The sequence below is a fragment of the Thamnophis elegans genome, chromosome 5, assembly GCF_009769535.1.
Source record: "Thamnophis elegans isolate rThaEle1 chromosome 5, rThaEle1.pri, whole genome shotgun sequence".
Lineage (NCBI taxonomy): Eukaryota > Metazoa > Chordata > Lepidosauria > Squamata > Colubridae > Thamnophis > Thamnophis elegans.
Genome location: NC_045545.1, coordinates 48,051,693 through 48,072,491, shown reverse-complemented (window position 1 = coordinate 48,072,491; position 20,799 = coordinate 48,051,693). Strand labels below are relative to the sequence as shown.

At 34.5% G+C, this 20,799-nt stretch overlaps 2 protein-coding genes across 6 annotated transcripts; one reads left to right on the top strand and one right to left on the bottom strand.

The window, feature by feature from the left end:
- The first annotated feature begins 2,950 nt into the window (after positions 1-2,950).
- APOBEC2 (apolipoprotein B mRNA editing enzyme catalytic subunit 2) lies at positions 2,951-12,914 on the top strand. The gene is made up of 3 exons (XM_032218565.1): positions 2,951-3,087; positions 9,657-10,201; positions 11,926-12,914. Exons 1-2 carry the CDS (start codon positions 2,951-2,953, stop codon positions 10,198-10,200), a joined length of 681 nt encoding a protein of 226 aa, XP_032074456.1. The 3' UTR covers position 10,201; positions 11,926-12,914.
- On the bottom strand, positions 12,759-20,789 carry OARD1 (O-acyl-ADP-ribose deacylase 1). 5 transcript variants are annotated; one of them, XM_032217506.1, is made up of 6 exons: positions 20,583-20,789; positions 20,124-20,197; positions 17,093-17,237; positions 15,583-15,641; positions 14,024-14,136; positions 12,759-13,204 (listed from the first exon to the last, which is right to left on the bottom strand). In XM_032217506.1, exons 2-6 carry the CDS (start codon positions 20,157-20,159, stop codon positions 13,102-13,104), a joined length of 456 nt encoding a protein of 151 aa, XP_032073397.1. In that variant the 5' UTR covers positions 20,160-20,197; positions 20,583-20,789; the 3' UTR covers positions 12,759-13,101. The 5 variants fall into 5 exon arrangements, with proteins under 5 accessions (XP_032073397.1, XP_032073399.1, XP_032073398.1 ...); XM_032217508.1 differs by having other exon boundaries at positions 20,598-20,789; XM_032217507.1 differs by having other exon boundaries at positions 20,625-20,789.
- Positions 20,790-20,799: the final 10 nt, after the last annotated feature.

The window sequence follows — 20,799 nt, the reverse complement described above, 5'->3', positions numbered from 1 at the left end:
CGCCTATAGAACCGGTAATAAAAAAAATTGAATCCCACCACTGTTCTTCTTGTTATACTTTCCCCATTCTGGTTTGGTGAAGAGAACATACTTTCTTACACAATGGGCAATGCCCATCTTATGCCTTATCAGGCATAAGATGAATCACCTGCCACTAGGGACAAAAAGAGACTAAACATAAATCTGTAACATGGACTGTTTCTATTTCAGTAAAGTAATTTAGGTTCTTGGTCAACATTCTTTTGTTTTGTAAGGCTTTCTTTCTATTTCTAATAGATTGGGTGTGGGGGTATGTTTACACATGGACCCTTTTATGTCTGCAAATAAACATAGCTTTGTATATGTATAGAATCAAATAAACCATTTGATCTATAAAGCAAAGCATTGCTACGTAACATCTGTGGCTGGTCTACGCAGAGCCCTTGGGGGTCTGTCCATACAAATGCAGAGTTCTGCCCTAGAAGGAGTTCAGCAGCAGCTGAGGAGAGAAAACTTCTAACCCAGATCTACATTCCAGAGATAAGATTAAAGCTGAAGTTTGAACTGCAAGGCTTGGCTGGCTGCAGTGAAAGTTAAAGCAGTAAGAATGATGGGACCCTGGTTAATCCAGCAGTCAAGAGTTTCCAAAAATAAAGCGGGCCAGAGAGACACAAGAAGGGGAGGGGAAGAGTATCACTCAGCAGCTCAGGATTCCCATCCCTATAATTCCTCTGTAAAATGTCAAATGTGACAGTCATAGGTTTGGGATACTGGGATTTAAACATGTTAACACCGAGGGAGGAAAAACAATAAAACTTTGCGCCAAAAGTATTTCATACTATTAAAAAAAATAAACAAAAAATACTTCCCTAATAAGATAAAATCAAAGGGTGCCCTTTAAATATACGGTGCAACCACTATCATGATCCCAGCTACCTGGTTTGGAATTATGGTCCAATATGGACCTTGAATGGGTTACATGGCAATATAGATATATGGTTGCTATCTACTGGTATATATCTAGCAGTTGTTCTTATTTAGCCAATTTTTATAACAAAACCCACACCAGTAATGTAGTTTATCAAATGCACCATGGCTGTTGTACCCATCCCAATAATCAAGTCCTGTTACTCCCTGTTCATTAGTGCTAAATAATTCTGAAGGTTGAATATTGGCAATCATTTTGTAAGTACTGCATTAAACAACGGAATAAAAAAACATTTCATTTAGATAAGAAAAAGTTGAGTTAGGTAGGCTGAAATGCACTTACAAAGGCGTAGCGTGTTATTTTGAGAATTAGCTTTGTTTTTAAAAGTCTACTTTTAATTTTACAAGACAGGGTATTTCACTGTTCTCTCTAACGTAGCCATTTGTGCTATATTCACAACCATTCTGGATATTGTTTTCAAATATTCAATTCTGAAAGAGCTGCAGAGGGTAAAAAGAACTAGCAAAAAAGTGCCTCATATTTCATAAACCGAAGTGCAAAAAAAGTCACTATTTTTAAATTCACATCACATATTATTTTTATAAATTACAGATTCTAATTGTCAATGTGGCTAATATATATTTGCAAATGTATACATTTTACAAATATGCTTGTTGAGTGCTTTGTTGTGTGCTTATTTTTTTCAGATTACATTTCTATAGATGCCTTTCTATAAGTATTTATCAGAAATAATTGAGAATCATGGGATGTATCAATGTATAACAGTATGTCAACCATCTAAGCAGTTTTGATACTGTAATATTATATATTATTTAATATTTTTAAAAAATGTTGTAAAAGTTCAAAGTACAAAATTATCTGCCATACTTTAGCTTCTACATTGCATGCCTCAGTAATACAATTATCTGCAAAATAATGTGGCTGAGTGAATATGAATATGAATAATGAATAAGCAAGTGCACTTTCATTTCCTTGCTCCAGCACCAACTACAATTTAAAGAAGGAACTAAGTTTTTACTTCTTACAAACCAGCTGCAGAGTCCATGGCACATCCCATCCCATATCTCAAAGGGAATCAATTTCATACCTCATCTAGTTAGATTTTTCACATTTGCACATTCATTTGCACATTCTTTTTCTTATTTTAATATCTTGCCTCAAGATAATAGCAGTTGGTGCTGGTCCCTTAACTTGGAATTCCAGCTGAGCACAATATTCACACTGCCAGATTGACTAAGTCACAAAGAAAAAAGCCAGCTGAGCATTAGAAGGCTTTTATAATAGCATTCTTAAATCTTCAATGAAAGTCAAACTGGGTCCAACAGGATTTCTGTCAGCTGCCTAAGGAGGTGAGGAAAACTGAAATCAATTAGGTTCAGATAATAGTGCAATACTTTCACCTGAAATATTTTCAGTCTGTGCTTTTCAATACATCTGCCTAGAAAGTAAGGCATTTTAAAGCTGTCACTTTCAGGTCAGGAACAAAATTCAGGTTTGAACAAAAAACAAAAAACCCAACCCTCTGACATTTTATTTCAGTTCCACCTAATAATATCAGGAGCATTCTTTTTAACAAAGCTACCTGCCTCTTTTTGGCACCTCTGGAAGGTAGTCCCTCAAGGGCAGGGAGAAAGCATCTCAGTAAGTCCAAGAGCATAGGAGAGCGGCCAGCTCTTCTGCACCGTGTCAGATTTCTGTCATGGCTATGGATAAATAGGTTACTTTTGCATCCCTCCATTACCTAATCCACCCACGCTCCACTCATCACTTCATATTTAAAATAAACGGGGAGCAAAAGAATGTCTCAGGCCAGAGTTAAAAGTGAAGGAGGTGATATCTGAGAGTGCTGGGAGTCATCCTAGCCTATTCCCATCTCTGCCACTGCTCCCATTCCATATATAGCTCCTGAGAACTGCCAGAACTGCTCTCTGTCTCCCTCCCTGCTCCATTTCTGCTTCTGAAGCTTGTGCCCAGTTCTTGGCCACTGCTGTGGTCTTTGGGCACCCACTACAGTAGAACAGGATGGCTGAGAAGCAGGAACAACCTCCAGTAGCCCAGAATGGTGAAAAGGCTGAAAATGCAGAAAATGCAGAGGAATCCGCAGAGGGGGAAAAGCCAAAGGAACTGGAGGAATTGCCACCCTTTGAAATTGTCACAGGGTAAGAGCCCTATTTCATCGCCAAGTTGACAGGAGGAACTCCTTGCTTAGGAACCGGCATAAGCAAACATATTTGCAGGTTTCTTTAAAAAGAAATGGCAGTCTCACGTGTGAGGATTTTGCTGTTAATAATGAAATCAGATTGTATCTGAGTCTTGCAATAAAATGGGGAGAGACTTAAATTATATCCAGGCAGGCTGGATATAATATCTGGAGCAAAGCCACTTATTTTAGTATGATCATGTGTGGTACTGAAATGATTATTCTCTCTTTGCAAATGAAAAACAGAAAGAAAATAAATCTTATCTATGACTTAGCAGTACAGTATTGCTTTGCAAAACCCGTGAGACTGCTTAAAAACATGCATTTTTCCACATCAAAAACTGTTAAAAAGCACTGATAGGTAAAGGGAAAAGGTAGAACTGGAAAAACTTACGCTGAATTCATTCCGTGGAAAAAATAAGAACTGCTTGTTTATTTGGAGGTATTTAAAATCAGATAAACAGAAAGGCCTAATTGCAGCAGTGAGTGGTAGGTTCATTGGATAACTCTGAAAGGGTTGAGATAAGATAAATACATTTTAAAAAAACCAAACCTAGCCTGAGTGATCATTCTATATCAGGAATTCTTTTCTGCAATCATTTATAGAAGGGTAGGGGGAAATCAAAGAAAAAAAATTTATTAAGGTTTAGTATAGGTTATTAAATATAATTGGATTAAAATTATAATTGAATTAAATACTGATATGATTTCAGAATCAAGCATGTAGCATTATCTTGGTGCTTTTTCCAACTACTGTAATTATATTTCCTGGACAAACTCAACTTGAGTAGTTGTTAAGACTCAAATCTGACTTGATGGCACATGTTTAATCAAAAATCAACTAACTGGTTTATCACTTTTATCAACTAAATACCACACAAATTTGTTGGATTTCAAATCTTACAATCTCCTAGATGGCATGTTGGAACCTCAGCTGGGGCAGTTTGGCTTTCATTTTGTACATTTAAAAAAAACAGAATTACCATAAATTCCAGTGATGAATCTAGATACAGTATGTATTGTCAAGTCATTGTCAGCTGGGATTATTGTCTGTGCCATTTGTTTTTTTAATAATACATGTGACCTATGAAAAGTAAGTGTTAATAAGTGAAGCTTGCACTGAAATCCCGAGACTATACTTTGCTATTATCCAAATCTATGGGCAAATGCTAGATGAAAACTCTCTAAGGTTCAGTTCTTATGATAGGCATTAATTTTTCCAGCCTAGCCCATTAAGCCATGCCAGGGTGGAGCAATGGCTAAATTTTAGTCATTCCTTTGTCTAATGGCAAAAATAGCAACAAGGCAATTTGGGCCAATTTATAAATGTCAGTGTTGCTGCTGGGAGTGTTGTATTATTTGAAACTACAATAAGAATGTAAGCAAATGCTCTATATTTTAGGTAATAAATCCTACTGAACTAAGTACGATTATAAACTAAAGCAGGTGTATCCAACCTTGGCAACTTTACGATTTATGGATTTCATCCCCCAGAATTCTCCAACCTGCCATGGTTGAAGTCCACAAGTCTCAAAGTTGCCAAGGTTGGACACCCCTGCACTAGAGTCCTTATAAAATAATCCCAATTCATGGTTCAAAAATGCCTTTGGGCATTGCTTCTGGTCAGTTGAATCAAAGCTATTTGATTTTCCGGTAGCTGAACCAAAGTACAAGATTAACAAGACTAGGACAGGTACACAGCCCTCAAAGCTCCCTCTTCTAACCCTTTGGGGGTATTCTGTCCTACAGGAACTGCTGCCTAAAGTAATAGTTTCTAATGCAAAGGAAAGAAGTACTGAATGAAAGACCAAGTCTCTCTCTCTCCTTCTCCCTCTCCCCCCCCTCTCTCTCTCCCTCCCTCCCTCCCTCCCTCCCCAGGCAATGGCACCCAGAGACTGTCAAAAGTTGTCACACTGTAATTTCAATCATAACAAAAATTATCAAATGTATGACTGAAGGATACTTATTAATATTTATTAAAATATATAACATTACTTAAATATATAATTTTAAGCTTATCTCTGAGTGGAATAAATCATATTTAATCTCTGGTTTGACCTCAATAAGTCTTTTTGGTGTATGACTCCCCATCATGTCATTCAAATCCAAGTGCGGCCCGTCACCTGAAAGCAGATGTGACTTAAATTTAGGGGTAGGATTCTATGGAGGATCATTTATTTATTTACTCCTCCCTCCATAAAGAAGAGGGAGCCAAAGCACCTGAAGGTAGAAACAAGAAGCAATGGGTGGAAACTAATCATGGAGAGAAGCAACTTAGAACTAAGAAGAAATTTCCTGACAGAACAATTAATCAGTGGAACAACTTGCCTCCAGAAGTTGTGACTGCTCCAACACTGGAAGTTTTTAAGAGATTAGATAATCATTTGTCTGAAGTGGTGTAGGATTTCCTGCCTAAGCAGGGGGTTGAACTAGAAACCCTCCAAGATCCCTTCTAACCCTGTTTTCTATTCTATTCTATTCTATTCTATAATATAATATAATATAATATAATATAATATAATATAATAATATAATATAATAATATAATAATATATATAATATAATATAATATAATATAATATAATATAATATAATATAATATAATATAATATAATATATAATATAATATAATATAATACTATAATATAATATAATATAATATAATATAATATAATATAATATAATATAATATAATATAATATAATATAATTAAAATTAATATAATTAATATAATATAATTAATATAATATTCTAACCAATTTGTGAGGTGAGTTGGACTGAGAGTGACAGGCCGCAAATTAAATAAGTTCATGGAAGGCAGAGTCTGTAATTCTTGCAGTTCTGTTTAGATGGCTAGAAAAGCAAATTAGAAAATATGTACCTTAGAGATTAAGGAAAGCATAATGTTTAATTTATTGATATTTATATTTCATGTTATCTCCAAGAAGCTAAAGGTACACATGGTGAGGTCTTTCTCACCATCAGCCTCATGTCATCATCCCAACAATGTCATCATGGATTAGATTAGAATTATTATATATTGGAATTTTATCCCAGACCTAACATTTTAGTTAAGGAGTCTGTGTCAAATTACTTTCATTTAATAGATTGAGTCTTATTTAAAATAAAAGGAACATTAGTAGCCTACTTTTGTAATGTTGTTAAATTTCTTTACATCTTCAATAAGATGCCAATTTTCTTCGTCAGGTTTAATTTAAATGTTTCATCCATAAAATAGTATTATCATACGATTTACATCACCCTCGTGGCCACAAAATTAAGTTATACTTTCAATTATTTACATATTAGCCTGATGAAAAAGACATTTAGTTAATGAGGAATTAAAAACCTTAAGAATAATAGTGCTGCCTAATTATCCCTGGCAGTTGAAACATTTCAGCTACAATCACTAGATTACAAATTTGCTTTCTTGCCAAAGTTTCTTTTAACTCTGCCCCAAACCAATGTATCTCTGGGATTGTATGTCCTATGGCCTGATCAGTTTTTACAATGAAGATTATTCCTTGCTCCATTTTTCAGCACAATAATTTATCCTACGGTAGCCGTGTGCATTTCTTGAGATATATGGAGCATTCATTTATACTACATTGTTCTGCAGCTAAAATTAAGCAGTTAGAACCAGTTCATGATTATGTTATCTCCACTGCTAGGTAAATATGATGTCATCCTCAACCTGTTCTCATCACACTTTAACCAGGTGAAACTGGCAACAGTTCTAGCATTTTGCCCTTCTAGCCCAAATGATCAGTCCACAACACATTTCCAAAGATATCCACTAAAAAGAAAGTAATTGGTGCTTGATTTCCAGCATGAATGAGATGGGTAAGAAGCAGGAAAGTCCACCAATCAAGGATAATGAAAATTGCTATGGTACCCAGACATATCCCTGGTCAACATAGTTGCCAAAACCTGAAATCCATAATGCTTTTTAAAAACCAGTTTCCTTTATAACCAGTTTTAAGATGTAAGCAACTTAGCAGGAATAGCATCCTATCACTGATCACTGGGTAGATGGCTCTCCTCAGGAAGAAGAATGTTAAAAATATAACTTTTCATAAAAGAACTAATTTAGAAGTAAGAGGTTCAAAATTCTTTAATACAGATTAAATAAAGACCAATCCATTTACTAATACAAGGATGCTAATGTGATGCCTAATAACTCTCTTATGCATAGTCACCATCACATTTTGGGCTTCTTTATTTTATTTCAATATGGAAATGAAACTATATTGTACTGTAGTTCCGAAAATCTCATGAGGTAATTATTTTTTTAATCTTAAAAATATCACAAGATTTGCTGTTTTGTCTGTCAAAAAATAGAGTAACCTGGCCATTTACTTTATTGAAATTTTATTTCGCCAAAACAAAATCTATCCTTTCTTTTTTTAAAAAAATAAGAGTTTTATGGAATGGAAGACTCAATTATTTTCAGGACGCACCCTTCATATAATCATATTGAAATGACTGAAAACATTTGTCTAATAACATATGTATCTCTGCTTATGATCACAATTGAGTCCAAAATTTCTGTTGCTGAGACATTTGTTAAGTGAATTTTGCCCCATTTTATGACTTTTCTTGCCACAGTTGTTAAGTGAATCACCAGTTATTAATTTAATAACACAGTTGTTAAATGAATCTGGCTTCTCCATTGACTTTGCTTGTCAGAAAGTTGCAAAAGGTGATCACATGATTCCTGGACATGGCAACGGTCATAAATGTGTCAATTCCCAAACATCCAAATTTTGATCACATGACCAACAGGATGCTGCAATAGTCTTAAGTATGAAAAAGGGTCAAGTCATTTTTCAGTGCTGTTGTAACTTGAACGGTCACTAAATAAACTGTTATAAAAGTCAAGAGCTACCTGTAATTCCTAGGATCAATAAAAATGAGGAAACTACTTCAGTATTCATTAATAGTGAGCATGCTATCAAAAATGTGTAGTATAAAAGTTCGCTAGTTGGAACCCAGAGGGGAAATAATAAAAGGGATGAACATTTTTTCAAAATAAAGACTTAAGGTTTTCTAACTTTAACTTTCCAACAACGTATATAAATTGTACATCAGTATTATACAGAAGAGAGAGGTTAATTTAAAATCTGTGTATCTTATACTTAGCAGCAGTATAGATCTACTGCCTAACAAATCAAGATAATTGAAGAGGTGCTGACAGCTGAATTTCCTGGCAATGATCGGTATAAGGGAGACGTGCATGCATCCAAAGTTTAAGAATACATGTGTTGTGTTATGAAGATTGCTTTCCTTTCCTCCTTAATCTTTTAATTGGATTGGACTGGAGTAGAAGTGAAGGGGGCATTGGAGAGTCTCTGCAATGAAAAAGCCAAACGAATATCTTATCCATTGCCATTGCTAGACCTGCAGAAAAAGACATGTAAATGTTTTGGAAGCACAATCATACTGTTTCTACACCCTCATCTTACACTGCAACAGCTAGGCTACTTAGTATTGTTAATGTTGTCACTTGGGGCACTGGGAAAAAAGACAGGACAGGAAAATTAAACATTTTCCTTTCCTAGCAATTTACCATTGAAAATATTCTGTAGTATTCTCACACATTCACACACTGACTGAAAATGTGCTTGGGAATCTTTAAAAGAATAATAAAGAAAGACATTATGTGATTTACATTTATTTTCCACAAGGCTTCTGGTATAAAAGTCATTTAAAGTACATTGCAATTAAAGAAGAATGCTAAAGATTTTTGAAGGTTTATTTTCAAGGACTCAAGAATTAAATCACCCATTTCCAGTAAAATAAGAACTATTTGTGCTTTATTGATTTTATTCTTTTATATAAAATAATATTGACTGAGTAATGTGTATGAGTTAAAACAAATCTATTATGAGGTGAAAACTGGTAGAAAAGAAAAGAAAATGTGAGTAAAGTGCTTATTGGCTACTGGCTTTAGATAACAAAAATGTAGAATAATTACATACTTCTCCAGTAACCATTCTAAAAGAAAATAAGAAAATGAACAAAATGTAAATTATGCTTTTAATTGGATATATATATCTCCAATAGAATACAAAAACAGTACATAGCACACAGCCTACTCTTTGCACAACTTTTCAGTTTAAATTCTAATAAATTAAACTACTGAATTGAAATTCTATAATTTTTTATCTAGGTGAAAAATGTTGCCTAATACATTTAGACAGCACTATGGAGGAGGGAGGGGATTTCTCTAAAAAACAACAAAAATCTGGTAATAGTTGTAATATTGTGTGATTCATCTCTTTTTATTTTTTCCAATTCAAAGCAAATTCCTAGCAATTCCTATTCCATACTTCTAGAATACTTATTGGTGAGGTTTCTTCTACATAAACTGTAAGTGGGAAATAGCTATTGTCAAGTTACTTCCCACTTGTATACTTTGGGGAACAATAGTGTTGTCATAAAATTATCTTAACAAAATCGAAACCGTATAAGCAGTTACATTATAACCTCTGTATCCACACTTGATACTTTCACTCCTCTCTCCAGGGAACGGCTTCCAGCCTGCTTTTTCAATTTCCAGTTCAAGAATGTTGAATACAGTTCAGGAAGAAACAAGACCTTCCTATGCTACATCATAGAGATTCAGGGCAAGGAGTCTAAAATCTTAAGGGGCTACCTGGAAGATGAACATGCAGCAGCCCACGCAGAAGATGCCTTCTTCAATACCATCTTGCCCAAGTGTGAGTCTGGCTTGCGCTACAGTGTCACCTGGTACGCCAGTTGTAGCCCCTGTGTAGGCTGTGCTGATCGGATAGTTAAAGCACTTCAGAAGAATAAGAACCTACACCTCTCCATTGCAGTAGGTCGTCTATTCATGTGGGAGGAACCTGACATACAAGCTGCCTTGAAGAAAATGAAAACAGCTGGTTGTAAATTGAGGATCATGAAACCTCAAGATTTTGAGTATGTCTGGCAAAACTTTGTAGAGCAGGAGGAGGAAGAAGAAGCAAAGAAGGCATTTACACCCTGGGAAGACATTCAAGAGAACTTCCAATTTTATGATGAAAAGCTTGGTGAACTTTTGCACTGAGGTTAGTGTTAAGTGTGATTTTGAAATTTCCCTGTTTAGGGTACTTTTTCAGACCATCATAAACTTAATTTTGGTTTTTAACGTAGCAGCTTTGGGCAGATTAGAGCACATATCTCTGTATTTCACTGCAGAGGCATAGTGAATTCTGTTTTATCAACTGCTGGCACATTGAAGAACCAGTCTATTATTTATTCAAGAGACAGCAAGGGGAAATAAATGTCCTGGCAGTAGGTTAATCAAGGGGAAACATTTAACTAAACTCTTGACCCCAGAATAAGTATCAAGAATTCAAGTCTTGTATATCAAACATAAGAACACTAGAGCTGAAAAGGCACAAAAGTAAAAAAGAAATTGACAAGTGATTTCCAAAGTTGCTTTCAGCTACAGCAGCATTCTCTCAGACTGGATTATGCACGAAAACATTCCATAGCTCAAATTGACCTCTAGATTAGAATTCTAATCTGCGTGTTTCACTAATCTCTAGCTATGTATTGTAATTCCCCAATCTTTAACACAGATTCTACATGGCTGCAGTATTTCTTTCCTGGTTTTCAGTTAACCATGGAAAAGTGGTGATCCTACTTCTTTGGTGAAAGACACGCAAAATACAGAGTTGCCCCTCTTTTTTAAAGACAACCCAATCTCTTTATTTTCTCTTTACAAGATTGTCTCTGTTCCAACCTGGACTCACAGATCCGTTTGTTTTTTCATAGTGCTTCTAGAGTCTTGATCCCAAGGAATCCATTCTATTTTCATTCTCACTTACATATGGCAATAGCTCCATGTATCTATATTACGTCAGTTAGAAAAACTGATTGGTGGAAATGGCAAATGAATATAGGAATCAGTCTAACAAGAAGCCAAACGTATGATCTATCTATTGTAATTCAGTTTTTTTCAAACTTGACACCTTTAAAGTGTGGACTTAACAGGCACCCATTGTAAAGCTGCCAATTTTGAAAAACACTGATCTAATTCAACAGTTGCAGCTGCTAACATTTCAGGGAGTGATACTTTAGTGGAATTGAAACATAACATATCTGGATGCAAAGGAATGCTCTAACACAAGGGTGAAAAAACTGGTAGCCATGGGCCAGATGCATCACAGGCCACGCCCACCCCAGCTCCACGAAGGCAAAAAATGTTGCAAAACGTCACGTGAGGGCAATGTGACGCAGCAAGTTTGACACCCGTGCCCTAACACTAAACTAGGTCTTTCTCCCTAATCCATCTGCTACAGAAATATCACAATCTATTATAGTGAAGCATTTTTCAAGTGGTACTGCATTTTCGGCAGTACAAATTCCATGCTGCAAATCACATCAATTTGAATCAGAGTATAAAAAAGAACATAAGTAATATTTTAGAGTATTTTAATCAATTAAAACAAACACATACCCTAATTACAATAAAATTAACCTGGAATCTTAAAAGTGTACCATTAAATTAGTTTGTTTAGAAAATTTATTTGCTGCCTATCTCATATCCTACATATGGCAAAAATCTCAACCTCTATAAAATTATCAACAGGGATTTGAAGAAGCTATTATGAAAGTGTTTCTGGCTATATAAAGGGTGCCAAATGGATTTTATGATTTTAGAACAGTGAAGAAATCAAACCCCCTGCAAAATAAGGAATGTTTATATTAGTTATCCTATTTTGCAAGAAATAAAACACCATATTGCTGACAAAACCACTTTGTGTCTCTTTTTCTGTCTCTCCAGGGAAAAAAAATGTGCCAACCCATGGAGCAACAAGCATGATATACTCTTAACATTTGGGACTCTCAACTCAGTTTTCCAGGGCTGCTTTGAAACAGGAAACACCAGAAATCTCTAGCTGACGCACTGCTATGATAGACTAAAAATACATTTATTATGGTGCATGTAGGGATTTGATTTTTTTAAATACATAAACCTGCAGTGCTGTTATTTACATAGAACAACAAAGAACAGTTCTATCACTTATAAGTTTAGAAAAGTCCCATTCAAAGAAACTTCAAAAAATAAATTTAACAATTGTGCATTTTTAACATTTTTTTTAATATGCAATGAATAGTAGGAGAAATCAAAGGGAAATATAATAGGGAAAGAGATTACTAATTATTTTATTGACAGTGACCATTCATAAAATATTGGTTGAGGGAGGTAGATATATTTTTGCACTTGTGAACTGATTAGCATATATTATTATTAAAAAGTTTGGTCTCTGTTAATCAATGAGAAGTTATTTCCTAATGAATGCTGGATCAAATGCTTATAAAATGTATTTAAAACATTTTTATTATAAATTTTGCATGGAAATAGTCAAAAATTGTCCTCATATTCACACTAAATTATTTTATCTAGCACTCATTTGCTACTTTAGCAATATGTACTCTGTTAGAGAAACCACCTAAGCAAATCTGATCCAACATTCTATGATGTGTATGAACTTTTTCATGGAATGTTTAAATAGCACCCCTATACATTTCAACAATGGCCTGGGTGTACAGGAATAATTTTACATGTGTAATTGATATACTGAAGTATTTCAAAAGCATAAATACTTAAATCTCGTATTTGAAAAAGCTCTTTTATTTATATATGTGAACATCTGATTTTTTAAACATAACTTTCCACTTTATTCTAATCTCTTCCACATGATTGCCAATCTAGATCAAAAAATTTCAGTTATCGGTGTTTTTCTTAAAATATCATCTTCCAATTGCTAAATAGGCAATAGTTACACAAAGTATCTGAACACTAGAATGTACATTTTGACTTTTTTTAAAAAAAATTGAATAGAGCAGAAGATGACTTAAAGAATTGTGGATACTGGAATGAAGATAATTCTATCAGCCTATGCCAGCTAAGATACAAGGATATAACAACAAAGAGAAAAGACAATTATACTAGGAATTAAAGAGTATAAACTGTAATATGAATATTTGTATCTTCAAATACTTCTTCAAGCATTGTTGAAACTTTCTTCCAGTCCAGGCGATCAAGTCCGCAACCAATCCTGAAATATAGAGAATACAAAGTGTCTTTTTGGGGTACTTTCTTTGAAACATTTATTTCACCATGATTTATAGGAAGCATATATGCAGTGCCAAAAAAGGATTAGTTCAAACCAACATATTAGGTGCAAATATGATACAATAGTAAACACATACCAAATATCTCAATTGTCACACTTATTGATTTACCTAAAAGAAACATCCCATTATTATTATTAGCCCACACGTAGAAAAAAAGGCTTGTGGCTCACAAAAATGAGTGTGTGTGTGTGTGTGTAACATTCTAAGAAACTAAAAATCATTCACTAGCTTATTAGATATATCACTAAACTAAAATCTAGATTTTTTTAGAAACTCATCCACTCAAGCAGCTTCATTTTAGGTCACATTTTTCAAGCTATAGAAGTGTGATGCTCTGAGTATGTTTTCAGTTCAACAATTTTAAATTTAAATTTGAAGGTGTTATTAAATGGAAGATAATACTTTTAAGGATATACACACACACATACACACATATATACATACATAGTACATACATACATATCCTTAAAAAGTAGTATAGTATCTCCCATTTAATAACACCTTCAAATTTAATGAAAACAGGTCTTTTGCTTTAAATATACAAAAATATATTCTGAATGTGCTTAATCTAAAAAGTCAGCAGCTCTTCCAGTTCTTTTGAACTTAAAGGCTTTAGAGCCTTTACAAAGACAAAATATTTGAATTAAATAAAAAAGTAGATTTTCAATTACTGAAAAACTATTTTATTTGTTAATGTGTAAATATAGTATAGTAACTTTATAGTATAAACATGAGCTTACTTTGGCATAGAAATGTGAGTTACTGCATTTTTCAGACAATGGATTTTCATAGCTTCTAAACTCTTCCGTAAATTGTCATATGTAGGTTTATGAAAATATTTGTTCTTTGAGATCTAAAAAGTGGTAAAATGTAGATTAGACACATTTTAGATTTGATTCCTTTTATGTTGCATGCTATATATCTACTTAGAAAGCTCAGTCAATTCAGTGGGATTGATAAACATGTTTCAAATTGCAGCCTTAACCCAGGAACAAATCCAACACACTTTGCTTCTGGATAAACATACAAAGGATTGCAGATAACTAATATATTTTGGCCATGTATTAGATTTTAAATCTTTAAAATTAATGTTTATGAAATTAATAAATTAATTACTGTAATGGGATTCTGTAGACTGCATTGGTAAAGAGTTATATAATGATCCTCAAGTTTTCATTTATTATGTATTGCAACAGCCCCAAACTTTTGGGCACCAGGGACTGGTTCCATGGAGAGGTTTTTTCCACAGACCACAGAGGGCGTGATTTCACATGTTGCCTGCATCCTGCAGATGGGGTTTACTTGTTTGCGCAACCTGGTTTCTGGCATGCCGTGGCCCAGTTCCAGTCCATGGACCGGGGTTTGGGGACCCTGATATAGTGGTTAATATTAAGGGAAAATTTTGGAAGCCTTTATTTAAGCCAATGAAAGAGAGATCATAAGAATATACTATCTTACATAATCAATCTCGAAAACAAAATAAAAAGGCATGCTTTAATTTATTTTTAATTTGAGACTTAGGTTCTAATCCTGAAAAAATATGTGCCTGCAAACTGGAAACCAGTGATCTAATTACATCATTATAACTTTAAATATGTTAAAAATAAATTGCCATATGTAGACTTATGAAAATATTTGTTCTCTGAGGTTTAAAATGATAAAAATATGGATTACACACTCTTTAAATTTGATTCCTGAGATAGGAATCATTTGTCAAGAATCCTGGACAAATATTGACATTTTGTGGTGAAATAGCAAGGTCATTTTAAAAAATAGAGAAATAAATTATTTTGTGTTATACAATCATAATGACACTGAATTCCATCTCCTGACAGAATTTTAAAATAATAGTTGGGAAAACCGTGATTATCTGATGTCAATTGAAAACTTATTAGATAGTAATAGCAATAGCAGTTAGACTTATATACTGCTTCATAATGCTTTATAGCCCCCTCTAGACAATTTACAGTCAGCATATTACCCCCAACAATCTGAGTCCTCATTTTATTGACCTCAGAAGGATGGAAGGCAGAGTCAACCTTGAGCCGGTGAGAATTGAACTGCAGGCAATCATCAAAATTAACCTGCAATACTGCATTCTAACCACTGTGCCACCACGGCTCATCTCTCATGCCACAAACATTGCATTTGTATAGCAATTCCTTCAGAGAAACTATTAAAATTTTCAGCAATATTTTTCAATGGAGAGGATATTTAACTTTTGCCAATCATAATTTTTGATGCATAAATTGTATATTTATCTGTAGAATAAATATCAATAATGTGCCAAATGACATACCAAGTAATATATGTATCTAGTTTCTCTCTTCAGAATAGCCACATCTCCAGTCTTCTTGTCTGTTAGATTTTTTTTTTTAAAAAAAAAATCAGTTAATCTCCATAGTACTAAAAATGTTTATTATTTTTCAAAACTATCGTAACAAATACGTAAGAAACCACTATGGTCATCCCCTATTCTTATGTATTTTTAGAAAGAAACTAAAAATATATAAATTGACTATATGTGAAACATTTACAGCATAGGATTCAATGAGATACAGATGAACTATACTTAATCAAGTGTAGGTAAAAATTAGTGCTTATATAAGATTTGTTCTAAAATGTTGAGGTAACATCACTGTCGTATTTCTAACATTTCCAAGTTACAATTTCACATTATACTACAGTACAATTATACTATACTATAGTACAACTGAATAAACTGGTAACAAATGTATTAATAGTCTACATATGGGACACATTTAAAAACTATAATATACTGATAAAATTCCTGCCCCATCAATAGTCTCCTAAGTCCCAGACATAGACCTAACACACAAAGTACGGTAAGCTCTTCAATCACCTAGTGTTTCTATTCATCTGTTGTTGTTGTTGCTAACACAGGCCTTGTTTAGATACTTTTTTAAAGCCCTACATGGCTTAGGACCTGGATACCTACGGGACCGCCTCCTGCCACATACCTCCCAACGACCTATAAGAACTCACAGATTGGGCCTCCTTCGGGTACCGTCGACCGGGCAATGCCGGTTGGCGACTACTCGGGGGAGGTCTTTTTCTGTAGCTGCCCCGGCCCTGTGGAATGATCTCCCCGCAGAGATCCGGACCCTTCCCACTCTTTCGGCCTTCCGTAAAGCCACTAAAACCTGGCTGTTCCGGCAGGCCTGGGGCTGTTGACCCCAAAATATGGTCCAGCCTCACTTGGAATGGACTGCATGGTGTGTTTTTAAATCTATCTTTTCTTTCCTTCTCTTCCTTTTGATTTATTTGTATTGTTAGCTGCCCGGAGTCCTACGGGATTGGGCGGCATATAAAAGTTATTAAACTTTAAACTTTTTTTAAAAAAATATGAACTTCTGGCTGCCTGTCTCCCAAGGCAGGGGCATACCATATGACGACAATTAATAACTCTATTTGAAAGAGTCATATAGCTACAGCAAGTTAAACCTCTTCTGGGGCAAGCTTAACTGATGTATCCTGAATATTATTTAATAATTGTATTATTTTTGTTATTGTTAACTATGTTTATACTTATTTTAAATAGTTTCTAATGGAAACAATGAAATAAGAAGGGGGCATTGTCCTTGACTACTAAATGCCCTCAAAAGTTAGTCCAGCAGTTTCCCCACTCAAAAAACCCCATCTGGAGCACATTATAAAAGTATTAGTGGAGCAGAACAGAAAAAAAAAATCTGCCATCTGAAGAAATCTATTTGCATAACACTCACTTTTACTGTATAGTAGTAGATTCTGTGGTTCTATAAACTGGTCTACCTTGGCCCTTTACTTACGTTGGCTCAAAAGTTCCTGAACACCACCAAACTTCTTCTTAAAAATAGCAGCTATGCCAGCACTCATATGACAATCCTCACTAATACAGTGAGCCAAGGAATCTGTTTCTGGACAAGTAAAAAGATCTCCCTGCACATATTTAATCTGGGTAAAAATGAAAGAGAAGACTCAATATATGAGATAAAATTCCAGAACTGCAAAATTTAAGACAATATATAAAGATAATATCACAGTTAAGCTGCTGACTGCTACACATAAGATATTTTAATATGTATTTACTAAATTTCTGACCATATAAAATATGACTTCTTTTGAGATATGCCCAAAATAAAATAATGAAATAGAATGTATTTCCAGGAAAAATATGTATTACACCTTCAGTAACATATGCTGCCAGCATCCATAAATTGAGCTTAACTCCTGGTGATTTCATTTAGTTTTCTGGGCAACAGTACTACACTCACTTGCCACTGCCACCTTCATTTTCTTGATTTCGTACAATAATAAGTTCAATGTTGTTTTCTCTAATATCCAAAGGATCGCTTTTCCTGGTATATATCCACGTAAATATTAATGTCCCTTTTCTCCTTTTGCAGCTGTACATTGTGCAAAGAAACAGGAGAGACTCTTCTAAAGTCTAACATCTAGATTCAGGATCCTCCCCTTTGTGGAGATTTGATACTTATTTTATTTATTTATTTTGTCAAGTATGCATTAGATAACAGATATAAATATAGACATGAAACATGAAATGAATACGAATACAAGGGAATATTAGGACACGGACGATAGGCACTCTGGTGTGCTTATGCATGCCCCTTAAAGACCTCTTAGGAATGGGGTGAGGTTAACAGCAGATAGTCTAAGGTTAAGGTTTGGGGGGGTTGGGGAAGAAACCACAGTATCAGGTAATGTTACTAGTATCAGGTAGTGATACAATACTAAATTGGTTTACAGATTAACAGAATTGGAAGGGACCTTATAGGTCATCTAGTCCAACCCCCCACAGGGGGGAGGACCCTACACCATTTCTGATTAATGGCAGCCCAATCTCTTCTTGAAAGTGTCAAGGAATGAACTCCTACAACTTCCAAAGACAAGCTGTTCCACTGGCTTTATTTTAATGTTGACTTATCTGGCTGATCATCCATTGACAACTCTATACATTTTGGATTACTGACTTGTTTTCTTTTAATTTCTTCAACTGCCTTATTTTTAAATTTGTATTAGGAAAGCTAAAATTTTAAATTTTTGTTCCAAATCATGATCATAATTCTCCTCAAAAGGAACTTCCACTGAATTAAGCAATCATTTTCTTAAAGGCTTCAGTGGAATCATTACACTGACTACTGTCAACTATAGTTAAAACAGGCACAACTGGTTAGCTTATTTTAGAAACAAATTTCTACAGTTGCTGAGTTAAGGTATTTGTGGACTCTGAATTGCACTTGGGGAATTTATAAAATGGAGAATTATGCCACCATTACTTTATAGAGTGCCACTGAATTTTTTTACTATACTTTTCTAAATAGCAGAATCTGGTGTGTTTCCACTAAGAAAGCTTACATCTATGAAAACATATCAGGAAAATCATAATTATAAATCTTTAAGGAGGTAATTATTTTATCTCATGCTACTGAGATCTAAGGCTTCATGCTATATAAAAATAGATTTTGAAATATTGGGAAACTTCTTATGTAGAGTCATGCTGCAATCTATTCTGGAATTCTTATACTGTAATGTAAAATCAACTTAAGTATTCCATGCTAATAATCAACAAATCATTTATGCTCTAAACATAAGGATGGTAGAAAATGTCTATTCTTTCCAAAGGTACATGTCTCTTACTGCAGACGTTTAGGACAATTTCTGTCTTAATGACCTGTGGTACTGGATTAAAGGCATATTACCTGTGATTAACAATTAACAATTCTTAAACCTTCATTTTCTGTATCAATACTATAAAATTGTCATACCAAAATTTCAATAGGTCCAATGAACTATATGCAAGTTCCAATTACTTTCAAGTAAATATACATGATTTAAATTGGGTTAGTTTAATGGTTTGTTTTATAATATAATCAATAACACTGCAAAAGGTAAAAACGCAAGCGAGCTTCACCTTGATTTCACCTTGTATAATTATTTCCTCTTTGCAACCTGCAAAGGGGAAATTATTTGGGAGAGTTTTTGTCCTTAGATGAATGTAGCCATTTTGTTAAAAGGAAAATTTAGTATATTAGCCATTCTAAGTGGATCAATCACAAAATTATTCTTCAAATTCCAAATACATTACTATAATGCTTGTTCTCATTTATAAACTTTATTGGTATAGAGTAACTTTGAAATTTTTAGCAGAATAGGAAGAGCTACTGATTCATATTACACTTCATAGCTTTCTAACTACTGCTTTGGCATCCCAAAGGTGCTTTTTTTCAAGAGGCAAAAAAAAGCACCTTTGGGACAACCATGACCTGGATGACTGAGAATCTCCACAGACATACTACCTTGGGAAATTGCCAAATGATATGGGATCAACTTTTTATGAATCTATTAAAAGGGAAGAAAACAAGGAGTCAGCCATTATATCTGGCTCCTTCTCCTTCAGCTGCAAGTATTTTTTTTTTACTACGTTTTTACACTTGAGTGATCAGCCTTTCTAAGAAAGAGGTGGCTGGGTGAGAAAAAGGCAGAACTACCAACAACATTGATTTAGAATTGCAGAATTAAAGGGTGGATAACATATAGAAAGTAGTTCTGAAAATTGATTGTATTATAACCTATTTGGCAGAAATATATTGCGAGCACATTAAGATGAAGTGAATCCTATGGACAAAAGAATTCCAAGTTTTACAAATATGATTTAGGATTATTATTTTTTCCTGAACAAACCAAAGCCCAAAATCAATCCTCTGTAGCCAGATGTTTTTTTTTTAAAGAGACCAGCTAATTTTTGTTGACAAATAAAACGATTTTTAGAATTTAAAAATGAATTGCAATAAATTTATTTTTAAAAAGTCCACTACAAACCCTTTCTTCATTTCCAGAAATCCGGGTACTAGCCATAACTGGGTGGGTCACAGGTTTTTTTTTCAGCTACAGGACTAGAAAATAATGATTTTCATATTCATGGCAGGAAAAGCAAAGAGAAATGACATATATTATATATATTAATATATGTAATATATAGAATTGCTATAAATCCAAACTATCAAGTACTAATTAGGGCACTACTTACATAGCGATAACCTCCCCACCCCCACCCCCCAAAAATATTTCAGAGACTTTTAGGACATTCTTAGCCTTCTCATGTGAAAAGTCCTACACAGGGCCACAAAAAGAGGCAACCGCGAAGCCAAAGAACCCAAAGGGCGGGCGGCTGCCCCTCGAGGCGCCTCGAAGGCATGACGTCTTTTTCCTTAGCCCGCCCACGAACTCTCTAAGCCAGCAATGGCGAAAGAAAGAGAAAGGAAAAAAAAAGAACCACACCGGCCACCAGCCTACATATACAACGGCAGCAACCAATTTCACCTCCCACTAAGTTCTATGTTCTGTTATGGCAACCGTCTTTGGGAGCCCCTTAAACAAAACACGCAAAATGTCAGCCTTCGCGTGGGCCTCCCTAGGAGGAGGACTCTATGGCACCGGCCGAGAGCATGCGTTGTAGAAAAAAGGGGATCCCTGAAGTGTCATTGAAAAAAAAGCT

Excerpts from the sequence above, each read along its gene's own strand:
- OARD1 (XM_032217505.1), bottom strand. The coding sequence starts at position 20,159 with ATGGCTAGTACCCGGATTTCTGGAAATGAAGAAAGG. Across the intron at positions 15,642-17,092 it reads TCAGGAACTTTTGAGCCAAC|ACAAGAAGACTGGAGATGTG; the intron begins GTAAGTAAAGGG and ends AAAATCTAACAG. Across the intron at positions 13,205-14,023 it reads ACTCACATTTCTATGCCAAA|GATTGGTTGCGGACTTGATC; the intron begins GTAAGCTCATGT and ends TCTATATTTCAG.
- APOBEC2 (XM_032218565.1), top strand. The coding sequence starts at position 2,951 with ATGGCTGAGAAGCAGGAACAACCTCCAGTAGCCCAGAATGGTGAAAAG. Across the intron at positions 3,088-9,656 it reads CCCTTTGAAATTGTCACAGG|GGAACGGCTTCCAGCCTGCT; the intron begins GTAAGAGCCCTA and ends TCCTCTCTCCAG.